The 15813-nt window shown below is 41.2% G+C and overlaps 1 protein-coding gene across 1 annotated transcript in view; it reads right to left on the reverse strand.

The window, feature by feature from the left end:
- Positions 1 to 15813, reverse strand: part of SMYD2 (SET and MYND domain containing 2) — a 78946-nt gene that overhangs the window by 20589 nt on the left and 42544 nt on the right. Inside the window, 2 exon segments of the mRNA XM_089684818.1 lie at positions 4179 to 4281; positions 10440 to 10507. Coding sequence (XP_089540944.1) covers positions 4179 to 4281; positions 10440 to 10507 — 171 coding nt within the window.

Consider the following 15813-nt stretch of genomic DNA (forward strand, 5'->3'; position numbering starts at 1 on the left):
TGCCTACATTTATTCAAGGGGTCTATTTGATTATATGTTTAGACCCTTCCTCGTAATCTTATCAAGATTCCAAGCAGTAAGAAGACTTCCACAAAGAAAAAAGGACCGCTGCCAGACTATGTTCCCCCATGTAGCCATGCTTATTCTGATAATCTTCCAGCTAGTTGTGACTTCTTGTGTTAGTAAAGCTTCACAGCAAGACTTGCTGCTCCCATGTTACAAGCTGGCCGGCCTCCAATGGGCCATACTGCACAGCAGGATGCAGCCCTTTTCTATAGGTCAAATCTATTTAAAGTTGCATCTATTGAAGTCTGATGCTCTTAAAGGCTCTTTCCCAGACTCACGAATTCCACATGTATAAGGTCAGTGAAGTGCGGTATAGCACAAGTATTTCTTGGCGTGGACAGGGAAGGTCTGACATTTGCCCACAGCCAGTGTGTTCCTGGACAAAGACCATTCTAGTAACAGAATAAACTGTTACTTTATGGGGCTCATTCTCCATATACCACGGAATTAAAGGGCCAGATATAGACTTTACTTTTACTTGTGTGTTGTTAAAAAATAATAAAAATGATAAATCAGCTCAACATAGATAATCTGCATGCCTTAACCACTTCAGCCCCAAGCCTATTCTGACACTTCTACCATGCATGTAAAAATCTGCATTTTTTGCTAGAAAATTACTTGTTACCCCAAACATTATATATATTTGTTTTAAGTAGAGGCTCTAGACCAGGGGGGTCAAACTGGTGGCCCTCCAGCTGTTGTTCCATCATGCCTCTACCTTTAGGAGTCATGGTTATAACTGTCAATCTTGCAATTTCTCATGGGACTTGTAGTTTGGCAACAGCTGGAGGGCCACTGTGCTCTAGAGAATAAAACAGTGAGTGTTGCCCCTTCTTTTTTCATGTCACGTAGTATTTGCGTAACGGTTTTTCCCAAACACTATTTTTTTGGAAATACACTTTAACCACTTTAGTACTGGGCACTTTCACCCCCTTCCTGCCCAGGGCAAATTTTCATCCTTCAGTGTGGTCGCACTTTGAATGACAATTGCGTAGTCTTGCAGCACTGTACCCAAATTAAATTAGAATCATTTTTCCCCACACAAATAGAGCTTTCTGTTGGTGATATTTGATCACTACTGGGGTTTTTGTTTTTGCTAAACAAAACGAAAAAAAGACCAAACATTATGAAAGACAAAAAAACCCCAAAAAGTTACTTTCGGTTTAAAATTTAGCAAATAAGTAATTTTTTTTCTTCACTGATGTATGCTGATGAGGCTGCCCTGATCAAAAGGCACCAATGGGGCTGCACCAACAGGCACTGGAAGATCAGAGCCCTGATTATCAGTGTCACAGGAAAGCTGGTTACTGGCTTTTTTCTCAGTGCTGTGGAAAGGAAATGCTGATAATCAGCATTTGTTTACATGAGATCAGCTGTGACTGGACACAGCTGATCAAATGGTAAAGAGCCATTGCCTCTTTTCCCTGATCGGTAATGTGCTATATCTGAGGGACACAGCTCACCACTGATCGGGGGTGCGCATGTGTGGCAAGAATGGGAGGACATCATATGACATCCTCCAGAAACGAGAGGTCCCGCCTGGCCGTAATTCTACAATAGGTGGGATGGGAACCGGTTAATAAATGTAAAAAAGGCCCTCAAAAAAAAACAAAAAAACAAAAAAACAAACAAAATAAAAAACCCACAATATAAAACCCAATGGTTTGCTAAAATAGAAAATATGTTGCGCTGAGTAAATAGATACCCAACATGTCACACCAGGAAGTCTGGTGTTAGAATTATTGCTCTCGCTCTGACGTTCATCCTGGCGAAACCAGATGTGATAAAATACTCATCGCTTCTGGTTTCTAATACCATAGAGATGATTGAGGACGTTCCAGTCCTTGATCCCTATGGTAAGCCAGTGGAAAGGGAGAACCCGGGAAGGTGGGGGACCCCCTTCCACCACCTGTAAAAGTGATTGGCCACTAGGATTGCGTTTGTTTTTAGCCGGCAGTGGGCTTAAATGTAAAGATACCAGGATAATGGCCGTAGCTGCAAGCATCATCCTAGTATAACCACTTCAACCCGGTGACATTACTGATAGGTTGAGGAGGCTGAAGTGGCTAAAGCTGAAGTCCAGGCAAACCGCTAAATACACAGGAAAAAAACAGGAGAGCTCTTTTACCTGCCAAAGGATTTGGATTGCTGTTTATCCAGTCCTGAGATTTACACAGCTCTGCCACCCAGCACAACTCTAGGTAGGGCAAAAGAACAGATGTTTCTCTGCTGTTCAGTAACACTTGCAGCTCTTGTCCCTCCTCTATCCTGTGACTGGACACTGAAAGGTGAAGCAGCACACTGATGAGCTCATCTCTCTGCTCCTATGAACATTCCCATTGCTTGCACATAAGCACTGCAACACAGCTAGTTGGCTCTTCCCTGGGCTGCTTTTTCCTTTTGTTAGGCTCTGCTGTACAGGGGATAGTAAGGGGTTGATACCAAATGAAATCGGTATAATGGGCACTCCTTGCTTAAGACCCTAGACTCTAAAATGTTACTTATCTGTAGTAGAGAAATATCAGGTCTCCTGCCCTACCAGACTGGACTGTGCTGTGGCAGAGCAGTGTAAATCTTTGGACTGAAAGGACAGAAAAACAGAAACCTCTAAAGGGTCTGCACTATACAATCTGATTGATGGTACATCTAAAAGAGATTGTACAAAGTGCATAGTACGAGGGGCGTTCAAGTCAAACTGGGACTTTTAATTTTACAGGTATAAAAAGGGATGCTAGCATGGTGGTACTACATATCGGTGTAAGTGGCATGTGTGTCCTATTCCTGATAGGCGGCGCACATGTCACATTTGAACAGTGTAAAAGTTTCAAAGATGGCCGTACATCCGTCAGTGATGATCCCGGCTGTGGTGGTTCCCAGCCCACAGCAGTCATTCCAGTGAACATTCAACACGTAGAACTCCTGATCCTCAATAATCAACACAACGCATAATCTGTTGTGAAATTGCACAAGACTAATCTTTCTGTGGGAACCGTGAACACAGTCGTTCACCAATATTTGCATTTTCAAAAGTTAGCACATACTGGGTACCAAGACAGCTTTCAGCTTTTGAGAAACACAGAAGAGTTGAAATCTGCACGGTGTTGAAGGAGCGTTTTTACAGGGAAGGGACAGGGAAGTCCGGGATCTCGTTATTACATGTGATGAAACCCAGGCACATCAATTTACGTCGGAATCAAAACAAGCATCAAAGCAGTGTAAACAAGCGGACTCACAACCACCAAATAAAAAGTCAAACAGTTGAGTGATTTTCACCTGTTTGGACCCTCCCCCCCCCCCAAGAAAAAGAAAGAAAGAAAGAAAGAAGAAAAGAAAGAAAGGAGGAAGAAAAAAGAAAGAAAGAAAGAAGGAAGAAGAAAGAAAGAAAGAAGGAAGAAAAAAGAAAGAAAGAAAGAAGGAAGAAAAAAGAAAGAAAGAAAGAAAGGAAGAAAAAAGAAAGAAAGAAAGAAGGAAGAAAAAGAAAGAAGAAGAAGAAGAAGGAAGGAAGGAAGAAAAAGAAAGATGAAGAAAGAAGAAGTAGTTCCTCCGAGGTCAGCATTTCAGCACTGATGACAAAGAAAAGCAGGTTGTCCTAGGATGGTTCAGACATACTGTCAAATCTTTCTATGTCAAAGCTTTCCAGGCATTAAATGCTGGGATAAGTGTATAAAACGTAGCAGGGGAGTATATATAATAAATAAAAGCAGTTTCCGCTCCTTGAAATTTGTTCTTTTATTAAAAGTTTGCCTTGAACACCCCTCGTACATGGCCTGATTGGTTACAAATTGAATGCATTGTTGGTATGTCTTTATGTTACATAAATGAGATTGTACAAATCAGATTGTATAGTGTATGGCCAGATTTAGGTAGAAAAACTTGGTTTCTCTCTACATGTATTTTATCTGTGTGTTTTGCTGCTTGGTGGGAATTAAAGATTAGGAGAAATCTACATTATAAAGTAGATGCAACAGAGGTACCCTACTAATTCTGGAATATATAGGAACATTATTATTATTTTCTTTAAAGAGTCAACATTATAAGCCGCCTATTACAAAGGAAGCACAGAGCCTGACATAACTTCAGACTTCCAGAAGTCAGTTCGGCTTAATTCTCACCTCGTCTCCAGGATTAATCTCTTGTACAGCTCGGACCTCTGCGACGGTGCCCTTGTAAGTGACAATTACATTGGGACAACAGCTGTGGTTCATTAGTGCGACACTGCAACATATCAGAGAGTGCAAATCATTAGTAAATTAGTCTACTCTGATTACAGCTTTCTTTCTAATGACCAAAATAATAATAGATTTTTTTGACATCTTCATATCTCAGTCTGACACCCGCTGCTGAAACGTCTTCTCAGTAGAGTCTGAGAATTCTTAACCTTCTCATCATAATCCTTCACATTCCTATATCCCTGCCAGTTATTTCCAGTCCTTTCTGAGTTGCCATTGCACCAGTGAGCCCATAGGAAAAAGAAGCTCAAAAAAAGAGTAACTCCACTTTTGTTCAGAAAAAGAAAAAAAAAAAAAAAAAAAAAAAAAAAAAAAAACACACACAACACCACCACCCACACATTCCCCTCTGAGTGATCGTTGTTGCCGAGTTCTAATTTTTATATTCTAAAGAAAAAGCGGTTTGCTTGTGTCCATGTACAGAGTGAATCTGTATAGGAGTGATTTTGAAATATTCAATCGACTGCTGCTCTAAAGAGAAAAGTGGCAGGGTCTGCATCCCTTTAGACGAATTCCATTTGGGAATATCTCACCAAAATTACATTTTTGTTGCAAGGGATGCTCAAAAGCTGACTTGTATCTTAGTGCAGATGTCTGGGAATATCAAGAAGACAAATCGCATAAACATGAAATTTCTGGGGGGGGGGGGTTCTCTACACCATCAGTGTATAGAATGCCTCCAGGTTGCCGTACTGCATTTTACAGAAAATTACAGCACTGCAGATTGCAAAAGAAAGGTCATTTATAACATTCGATTGCAATATGAGGACTTGTGTCACAATTGTACACACTACATTATTTTTATGTTTTTTCTCTTTTTTTTTGCCCCAACAAGCTTGAAAATACCAATTGAAATGACTCTTATTAGAAAAGTATGGGGTCTGCCATTGCAAGGATTCTTTAAAATGCTAGTTGCCTGGCCTCAATATTTTGAAGACACCGATCCAGAACATGCATGCTCTAAAATGATGGAACCCTCTCTATACTTGGTTCAGGCCAAATATTCAAACTATTGAAGGCAAGGCATCCTCCAACATCCAGGGAAGTTACAGTCTCAAACCAGAAGTCAGCAATTGCAGCCCCCATACATTTTACTACAACAGAGTCACTTTAAAAGTTGACTAGGGTTCTACTTTTAAGGATCACATCAAATAGGATCATTCTGTCATTGGTGGAGCATGATTGGCATGAATCTGCCCCTAGCTCCTTCTACATCTTGGAGGCACCATAATATCCCAAATCAAGTCCACCTGAGAGTTTTGGGTGTTCCTGCCCACCTTTGTTCCATCTCCTCCAGTTACATTCCCCTAATATAAACAGATATATATATATATATATATATATATATATATATATATATATATATATATATATATATATATTTTTTTTTTTTTTTTTCCCCTCACTTTTAAGTGTGTGTTTTTATTTATTTTTAACTTATGATTTTATTGCGGTCACATAGGGGAACAATATGTGGTAAATGACAAGCTCCTTCTAATAGATCCAATAGTCTGATCTAAAAAAGTGGTGATAACTCTCAAAAGGTGTAAAGACTGCGCACTCACCAGATCTACAGAGCAGGCGCACCATCACTGGCAGCGGATATCCGGGAAAAAGAGGGAGACCAGACCTTAAAAGGGACCCCCTGGTTCTTTGAGATTGATATCTCTAAATGCGCAGATTAATTGCGCATCTGGTGAGTGCGCAGTCTTTACACCTTTGAGAGTTATCACCACTTGTTTGGATCAGACTATTGGATCCTGAAGATCGTCACAATCTCCCACGCACCTTAATCTTGGACTCATACCTGGCACTGTGCACATTGCTAGACACTGATTAGCGACATATCACACCACGGTTGAATCACTTTATTTTGTATATGCAAGCACCGTCACTTTGAACACTCATCTTGTGATTTATAATATTTATGCTTATTGAGTTGGTTGCAATGACACAATTCATAGGTTATTACAGAGTCATTTATTGGTTTTACTTACTTTTATCAGCATTAAGGTTATTTTAGCACTACACCCTGATGTTTGTTTACTTGGGAGGTCTTTTTGGTACCTTTGGTGTTTAGCAGATTACGGACTTCTACCGCTCGCTTATATTTTCCCTTTTACAGTCAATGGCATTTAAAAACCACAATGACATTTAACAGCTGCAAGTGAGGGAGCCTGTTTGTATATGCTGCTCCCTCACTGTACACACTGCTTACCTCCTCCCCAGTACACACAGCCCCTCTAATCTCCCCAACCAAGTAGACTGTCCGCCCCTCATTGGGACCAGGTCTCGCATTATCGGCACTTCTATCGGCTCACTTTTTACTTTAGTCAAAAACGTTGATAGGGCTATTTTCGGCCGATATGTTTTGGCTGCCGAAATTTCAGTGCGTCACTAATAGATACAAAAAATCCTGCAGGGATGATGGGAGCCCCTCAAAATGACCAAAATAGGTATGCAGAGAGATGTCAATAATTCACAAGTGTTTAGACCCATCCAATGAATGTCAACATCTCTAAATTAATACGCATATAAAAGAAACCAAACCATTCAACATACTGGCATAAATATGTTTTATACAGTTCTTCTTTTACTCAATACAGGACATAAAATCCCAAACACCACAAAGCTTCACAAAGGTTCCATGATCATAATGTATTGGTTACAATTTCTCATGACACATTTCAAGGTTATTTTCTTCCTTAGAGGAGTTGAGAATATGTAGAGAGAAAACACCCCATCATATACAAACTGTATAGAACATCAATGACCGTATATGTACAGAGTTCATTAACCTTGTATACGGATTGTATTCCTCAGCTGCCAAGAGGAAGAGAGTAGTCTCAAAAACGTGTCAAATTGTATCGAATACATTTTGATCATAGTAGCTTTGTGTAGTTTAATGCTGTGTTTATGGAATTTTATGATATGTTTGTTTTTGATAAAAATGGTTTTATACAGTTATCTATGTCCATATGTGGAATGCCTGTAAAATCACATCCAGACTGGTTTCTTTTGTATTCATATGTTGTTCCAGTGACTAATGCAGGCCATAGATGGGTCGAAAATCGGCCGATTTTTCGGCCGAAAATAAAATCGGCCGATTTTCGGATCGTAAGTGGGCTATTTGTTCGGCCGTTTTTCGGCAGATTTTTTTTATCGGTAAAGTTGGAAAAAAAAAAAATCTGCGCATGAGCAGTGACCTGCAAGAGGAAGACAAAAAGAGGAAGAAGAAGAAGGGGAAAGAGGAGGGGGAAAGAAGAAAAGAAGGAAAGAAGAAAAGAAGGAAAGAAGGAAGGAAGAAGAGAGAAAAATAAGAGGAATTCCAGTAGGGCAAAAAGTGTCCCTGCAGAGAGCTCCGCTATTTCTTTGACAGTTCCTTGACATTTACAGCGGTTGCAACATTGTATCTATTTGTTTCTGAATAAAAACATCTGTATCCTAAATGGATACAAATAGATACACTGTTGCAACCGCTATAAATGTCAAAGAACTGAAGAATAAATGTCATTTTTTAAAAGAAAAATCGGCTGTTTTTCTCCCCGTCTATGGCCTGCATTAGACAGCACTGAAGACTTCGGATCAACAAAGCGATAGAGCTAGCAAGGAGAGAGTTTGGATATATCTGCCATTAAAAAAAAAAAAAAAAAAAAAAAAAAAATTATATTTATTTACATATATATATATATATGTAATTTTAATTTATTTCTCCCCCTTCCCACCTGTTGTGTGTAAAACACCACATTTCTGTCCTGTCTACATTCATTTCTCCTTTGTATCTATAGGGGGGAGCCATGTTTTTATTCATATCCATTACAGTATCTTTTATTCATATCCATTACATGGTGATTGTTGGGACTAGAAGTTTTCAATATAGAGAGAACATTGTTTGTGCTCTACTTTCAGATCACCAGAAGTAACAAGGGCACTATATTTCTAGCAAATTCAACATTATTTCAGAAAATAATTTCTCTACTTGCTAAAAAATGTTCTTGGTTTGAATAAGGAAAACTAATGCAGCCACCAGGACCAGTAATCTGCAAGACATTACATTTTTGTGTTTATACACTTTATGGCTTAGATTATAGAAGACCTCTAATGACTCCAGAATTCATTCGCATTTGCCGTCAGCGCAGACTGCCGGGCACTGCATATCCCACTGTACAATGATTTCCGTATCTTAGTCAGTGATCCCTTATTATAAGTGAGCCATGATGATACAAGGAAGACAGTCATGCCTTAATTTGCGGATCACACAAGCCTCTCTAATCCATTGTTTAAATGCTGCATTAAACAGATTAGCGCCAGAGGTCAACAAGGAGGTATAATGTAGCGCATATAATTCTGAAAGTCGCTCCTCCGCTATATGAGGGGGGAAAAAAATAATAGCTAAAAATAAAAGCTATGTGAGCTGGACATAAAAGAATTATCATGCTGGTCTCTAGATTAGTCTTAATCCTTCCATCTCCAGTTATTTCCCTCAGAACTCCTTGCCTCTAACCTTGTACAAGGCCATATGTCCACACACACCAGAGCTTCCATCTGTAATAAGATAGCACATTGTGCCATAAACAGAGACCCCACAATACGGCAAAGTATCACATAACATGACCACAAACTGGCCAGATCCATTAAACGGTGTCTGAGCTAATACAGCATCTCGAGGAGTTAAAGGGAATCTAGAATGTGCAATTAAGATCGAATCAACACAATCACTGAATGACGGAGGATGCCTTTCCCCATGAATCCTCCTCTGCTGGATGCATGGTGAATGCCAAGGTATGGACCACATGGTCTCTGCAAGTGGGGCTCGGAAAGAAGAGGGGATTGAAAGTTTGGTTTAGCAGGAGGTCATATGACCAAACAGCATACCCCTGAAATAATGTAGCTGAACAGGTTTATGTTCAGGCCCAGTAGCCCATCAACTGAGCTCAGATCCTCCCCTTCAGACTGGCATTGATGAAAATGATACTGGGTCGGTAAATTACACAGAAGTAAGAAGTAATATCCCCCCCACACCCAATAGTAGCATGGTCAATATGGGGATGGGCTCGATGTAGAGGTCAACCCTAAAGCCACCCAGGAAAGAAAATTGCTCGATTTTTGATTGTGCTGATGGGGGGAATCCCTCCCGCAGTGCCATTCTGTTTTGCTGGCAGGAAGACTTGCACACTAGCAGAAAAAAGTGATCACTGCTGGCGACTACAGCCACTGGCAGTGACAAGAAAAAAAACGGAAAAAAAAAAAAAAAAAACACAGACGGGCTTGATTGTATTGAAGTCTACTTGATCCATTGATTCGACTTCAGTACAACCAGCCTGTCTATGGACAGATCGAATCTAAGAATGCCAGCAGCCAGGTGCCTGCTGAAATGGCTAACAACCGATGATACTATAGGCTGATAAGGAGGACACTAGGTGCCTAAGGACATACTTGTTTGCTCCTCTGTCAGCACTGGGGTCATATCAACTGAATGGGGGAGAAGAGAAACACTGGAATACTAGTCAGTACCAGTGTGAAAGAGTGTATCTGCTTTGTAAGAGTGTCCTACGTACAAAAGTGCCGCTGCATTATATAAAATTATTAGGTTTTTTTTTTTTACATTTTAGAATGAGTTGCCTTAACTGAAAAAAGTTAAGAAACACTGCCCTAGCTTGCTGACATTTAATTTGCTAGGGCACTGTGTATTATAAACGTTTTTTTGTGATCTCCCGTGGCCACTTGTCTAACATGTGCTCCATGGATTACTGCATGGCATTTCTCAGGCTAGATATCCTAATGGTGATAACAGTGGACCAAGATTATGCCCCCCGCCCCCACCCCCCAAGTGAGGGAATACCTGTTTGTCACCAAAAAATAGTGTTCTAATTGGAAGATTTCCCCTTTATTTCTGCTCTGGTGACAACACAAATTTTTAGATTTTCATTAAAGTTTAAAGGGTGCATCTCATTAATGGGGGCACAAAAAAAAAAAATAAAAAAAAAAAAGGAAGGTTTTGCCTTAATTAGATTTCCTAACCACCACAACCTACAATATGTTTCAGATGGATTGACACTAAGTATACAGGCAAAAAGACATCTGAAGGTATTATAATATATGCTCCATCTGCACCATAATAATATTCACAATTAAACAACATACTCAGGGAAAATAGCTGATCCTAAGTGAGACAGCTCCTCGTCTTCAATGGTAAAGCCATTACAGTTAACCTAGAGAAACACAAAGAGATTAATGGGGATCACTGCATTCCATAATCCTCTTGCCATTTTAATATTGCATATTATTTTTCAATGCATAATTTTCTTAAAGAAAAAACAAAAAAATAGCACAAAAAAAAAAAAAGTTGGTTTACTTTTGCAGCATTTACTCATGCTTCTTGTCATTTTCTTCCATGTGGGTTAACGCGTTCATATGATTATTTTAAATCTGTAGCTGCAGAAATTAATGTGCAAAGTATTTAGGCTGTTTTGAAATGTCACCAGTGCAAGGGAGGGGCAAGAACTGCATTGTATGTGATGGTGCACAGCCCCGATTCCTCCTGTATTGAATTGTATTGTAACTGTACTGTCTGTCCTTGTGTTGTAAAGCGCTGCGCATACTGTTGAATAATAATAATAATAAATAAGAAGTCCTATTGTCTTCAAGGGTCTCTGGCAGACACTGCCTGATGGAAAAAAAAAGTGTCATTTGCATATCAAAAATGGTATGTTTGCAGAATACTCAATACTTTTGCTGCCCCTTCTTGTACTCTACTGACTAATGAGTAATCCATTCCTAATGAATGTATACAAAACAGCTAAACTTGTAAACAAATATTCTGTTCACAGATTTTCCGGTCTGTGTGAAATATTTCTCATCGCATTCATGGGCTTCCTTCCCTAAGAACAGGGCTTTACATTTCTGCAACAGCTTGGTGGGCCCTAGCCAGGAGTAGACAAAGAATTTTCTTGAGCAGCTGAACACATTCAGGGACTTTTCAGGAACACAGAATATAAACTACTGGCAGGTAAGCAACCTTTTCTTACATAATATTCTGCCTTCCTTAGAAGTCCATGAGTTGAGCTGGGGGAAAATACGTGCTGCACTGTTAAACTGATTTGTTCTTAGGGATTTTCTGTGTCTGTCTGGATTGTTTGTAAATGCATGGTGCCACCCCCATCATGGGTGGAATGAGTGTGATAGGTCCAGCTCCTTGCAATACCCTACACTGACCTTTTAAGGCCATTTGGATTAAATATGAGTGTCTAGGGCGGGTGTCGGCAACCCGCGGCTCCAGAGCCGCATGCGGCTCTTTTTCACCTTGGCTGCGGCTCCGGAGCACACTGCCCACCAGGTGACAGGCAATAGGGCAGCAATGGGCAAACTACGGCCCGGCAGACCTTTTAATCCGGCCCGCGGAGCTAGGCTCCCGCTAGGCTCCTCTCACAGTCCGCCCTGAAGACCGGTGTAGCATGAAAATCTGTCTCCTATGAGGATCTGTCCCCCTAGATGTATCTGCGCATGTGCCGGAGATCACCGATCGGCTGCTAATGCCTGAGACTGGCACATGCGCAGATACATCGAGGGGGACAGATCCTCATAGGAGACAGATTTTCATGCTACACCGGAACGGCGCGGGAACATGGCGAGAGGAACGCGCGGAGCAAAGGTAAGTGAATTGACACAGGGGGGACTTGGGGACTTAATATGGGGGATGAATTAATATGGGGGATGAATTACTATAGGGGGGATGAATTACCGTATTTTTCGCCGTATAAGACGCACCTGACCATAAGACGCACCTAGGTTTTAGAGGCAGAAAACAGGAAAAAAAAAAATTCTGAACTAATGGACTGCAGACACAGTACAGGAGATGACCAGAGACTGCGGACAGCACAGGGATGACCAGAGACTGCGGACAGCACAGGGATGACCAGAGACTGCGGACAGCACAGGGATGACCAGAGACTGCGGACAGCACAGGGATGACCAGAGACTGCGGACAGCACAGGGATGACCAGAGACTGCGGACAGCACAGGGATGACCAGAGACTGCGGACAGCACAGGGATGACCAGAGACTGCGGACAGCACAGGGATGACCAGAGACTGCGGACAGCACAGGGATGACCAGAGACTGCGGACAGCACAGGGATGACCAGAGACTGCGGACAGAACAGGGATGACCAGAGACTGCGGACAGTACAGATGACTGCTGACCTTTGGGGAGGTGGGGAGCGGGTACCTGAATTTGACAGGTACCCGCTCTTACTTCTGCAGAGTTTTTGTTTGATCTTACCTGTTCCTCGATCCAGCCGCGCGCTGTCTTCCCGGCTTCTGTAATGGCGCTCAGCATGACAGCCGGGTGCCCAGTGCGCATGAGCGAGAAGCACTTGCGCTTTGTGATTGGTCCGGCGGCTTCTGGGATCTGTCATGTGTCCCAGGTACCGCCTTACCATTCACAAAAAGCACCGCTTCTTGCGCATGCGCACTTGGCACCCGGCTGTCATGGCCAGTGCTCACACTATAAAAGCCGGGAAGACAGCACGCCGCTGGATAGAGGAACAGGTAAGGTCCCGCTGCAGAGCTGAGCGGCCGGCCCGGTATTCTGACACGGCCGCGGTGGAAATACCGGACCAGTCCGCTCCATATTCGCCCCATAAGACGCACTGACATTTCCCCCCCAGTTTTGGGGAAGAAAAAGTGCGTCTTATACGGCGAAAAATACGGTACTATATGGGGGATTAATTACTATGGGGGATGAATTACTATATGGGGGATGAATTACTATATGGGGGATGAATTACTATGGGGGATGAATTACTATGGGGGATGAATTACTATGGGGGATGAATTACTATATGGGGGATGTATTTTCAGTTTTAAAAATGTGGCTCTCAAAATAAAATTTCAATCGTGGTTTTGGCGAGATTTGGCTCCGTTGAAAAAAAAAGGTTGCCCACCACTGACCTAAGGCTATGATTATGACGAACACTGTGGCCCTGATTAACCCTTTGCTTACTGGGCCCTTAAACCCCCTTCATGACCAGAGCGCTTTTTGCAATATATGCAGTGTCGGATTTGTTTTAAATGTTGCAATGGTTTTGCGGCTCCCAGTCTTTTTTTCCCCTCTCGGAAACGGGTCCAAGTGGCTCTTTATGTCTTAAAGGTTGCAGACCCCTGGGCTAGGGTATAAAAGAGTTGCATGGCAGCTGGTGTCCAATAGAGGAGTGACAGATAAAACTGGCCAGTATAGTGCAAAAAAGTCTAGGACTCTAGGAGTAACTGCACAATATGGGGAACGGTTTAGGTGTATTTTTTTGAGGGGTCAGGGACATCTCATGGCAGCCACTTTGACTGCAGCACATGGAGAACTGTCCCAGTGCCTTGGGGGGGGGGGGGGCAGGTAGAAATGGACACAGCACCAGATATACACATTAACACCAAAAGGTAGCCAGAACCCAGAGTACTCTGACAGATTTCCATTTGGACTACGGCCCTGCACTAAAGTAGTTGGACCTGGGAAATACAGAGAACGACTTAAAAAAATAAAAAAAAAAAAAAACCTTTTTATTCTTAAGACTAAAGTAGGCACGTGTCCCATGTATTCCCACAGGAGAAATTGCCATCCTCCACTCCACCACCTTATGCAGTTCTACAGGCAGTTACATTTGCACAACCCCTTGTGCCCTGAATATGAAAAAGAATGGGAGGACTACAGAAGGATTGTGCTAAAACCTAGGGAGATATGATGCGAGAAGAAGAGATATCAGCAGGTATGTAGAACAAGGGCACAAAAAAAAAAATTAAATGTGCAGGGTGAGAAAAGGGGAGGAGAAAAAAAAAAAAAAAAAAAAACAACACCACACCACAACACACCTTTAGAAGTAGGATGTGACTGCAATGGTAACAGTCTTTTTGTGCATTGCTGAAAATTATATTTTTTGGGGGGGTTTTTTCTCTTTTTTTTTTTCACGATAGGATGGTTTTTGGAAAAGGTTAACGTAGCCTTTAAATTTCACAGGGCTTTTCACAATTTCTACAACAGTTGTGGGCTCCAGGTCAAACATTTACATAAGCCAGCCTCCGTATAGATACTGTATTTGGTATAGATGATGAAATAGTTATCATTTGTGTACTTGGTATTTTAAAGTGGCCTTTCAGCAGCTTTACAAGTTTGACAGAATATATATTTTTTTTAATTTTACATGATCTTGCAACAAAGCTGTATATAATTTTGTTAAAAAGAAATCCTTGAGCTCTAGTCAGTGCCTTTGCCTAGACTAAAATTAGTCCGTTGCAGGCAGGAGAAAGCGTTCCTTCAGTCTCTTCTCCCACAGTGATCAGACTGCAACATTGTAAAGCATGTGTAAGGTTTTTTATAAACACACACCACACATACACACACTTGCATTTCTGTCAGATAATGCATCGCTTTGCCCAGAGATATGCTGCAATTACAAATGTTTAGGCATTCTTCTGTTTAATTTCTTTTGTTTGTATTGGTAAAACACAAAAAAGTAGAGAAACAAAAAATCCAAAATTGAGATATTCCACACATAACCCCCAAAATGGACTGGACAAAATTATAAGAAATAAATTGCATTCCAAGTTTGTGATGCTCCTGTAATTTGTAATTAAACTCACCTGTATCAATTAACAGATCTTAATGTTCCTGTGTGTTTACAGCCCATGGCACTTTACTTATTTCAGGCACTTATATAGTGCTGTCATTTTACACAGTGCTTTACATATATATTGTACATTCACATCAGTCCCTAACCCTCAAGGGTTGTACAATCTAAGGTCCCCAACTCACATTCATACATACAATTTTTAGACAGGTGCCAATTAACCTTCCAGCATGTCTTTGGAGCATGAGAGGAAACCGGATTACCCGGAGGAAACTCACGCAGGTACAGGGAGAACATGCAAACTCCAGGCAGGTGGTGCTGTGGTTGGGATTAGAACCAACGACACTAGTACTGCCAGGAGAAAGTGCTAACCACTTAGCCACTGTAGCTAATCTCCCTGGACGTGGACAAAAGAGAAAAAAAAAAAAAAAAAAAAAAAAAAAAAAAAACTTGATCAAAGATTGCAACAAAGGATTATCTGAATGGTGAATAAAGAGCCTCGATCAACTTCCAGACAAATTCAAGCCGACTTTCAGGAACAGGGTACAACTGTGTCAGCTCACACTATATGTCACCATCTGAATGAAAAGGGACATTGTAGTAGGAGACCCAGGAGGACCCCACTGTTGACACAAACATAAAAAATCCAGGATTGGAGTTTGCCGAAAATCTTACTTGAAGAAGCCAAAATTCCTTGTGGAAGCATGTGTTGCAGACAGACACGAAAAAAATTACAGCTTTTGGTAAAGCCCATCATTCTACGGTTTTCAGAAAAAGAAATCAGACCTTAAAATTAAAAAAAAAAAAAAAAAAAAAAAAAAAAAAGGGAAGAAGAAGAAGAAGAATACAGTCCCTACAGTTAAACATGGTGGAGGTTCACTGATGTTTTGGGGTTACCTTGCT

This window comes from Staurois parvus, unplaced genomic scaffold (assembly GCF_062004578.1).
Source record: "Staurois parvus isolate SC_StPar_1 unplaced genomic scaffold, SC_StPar_1.0 ptg000357l, whole genome shotgun sequence".
NCBI classification, from domain to species: Eukaryota; Metazoa; Chordata; class Amphibia; order Anura; family Ranidae; genus Staurois; species Staurois parvus.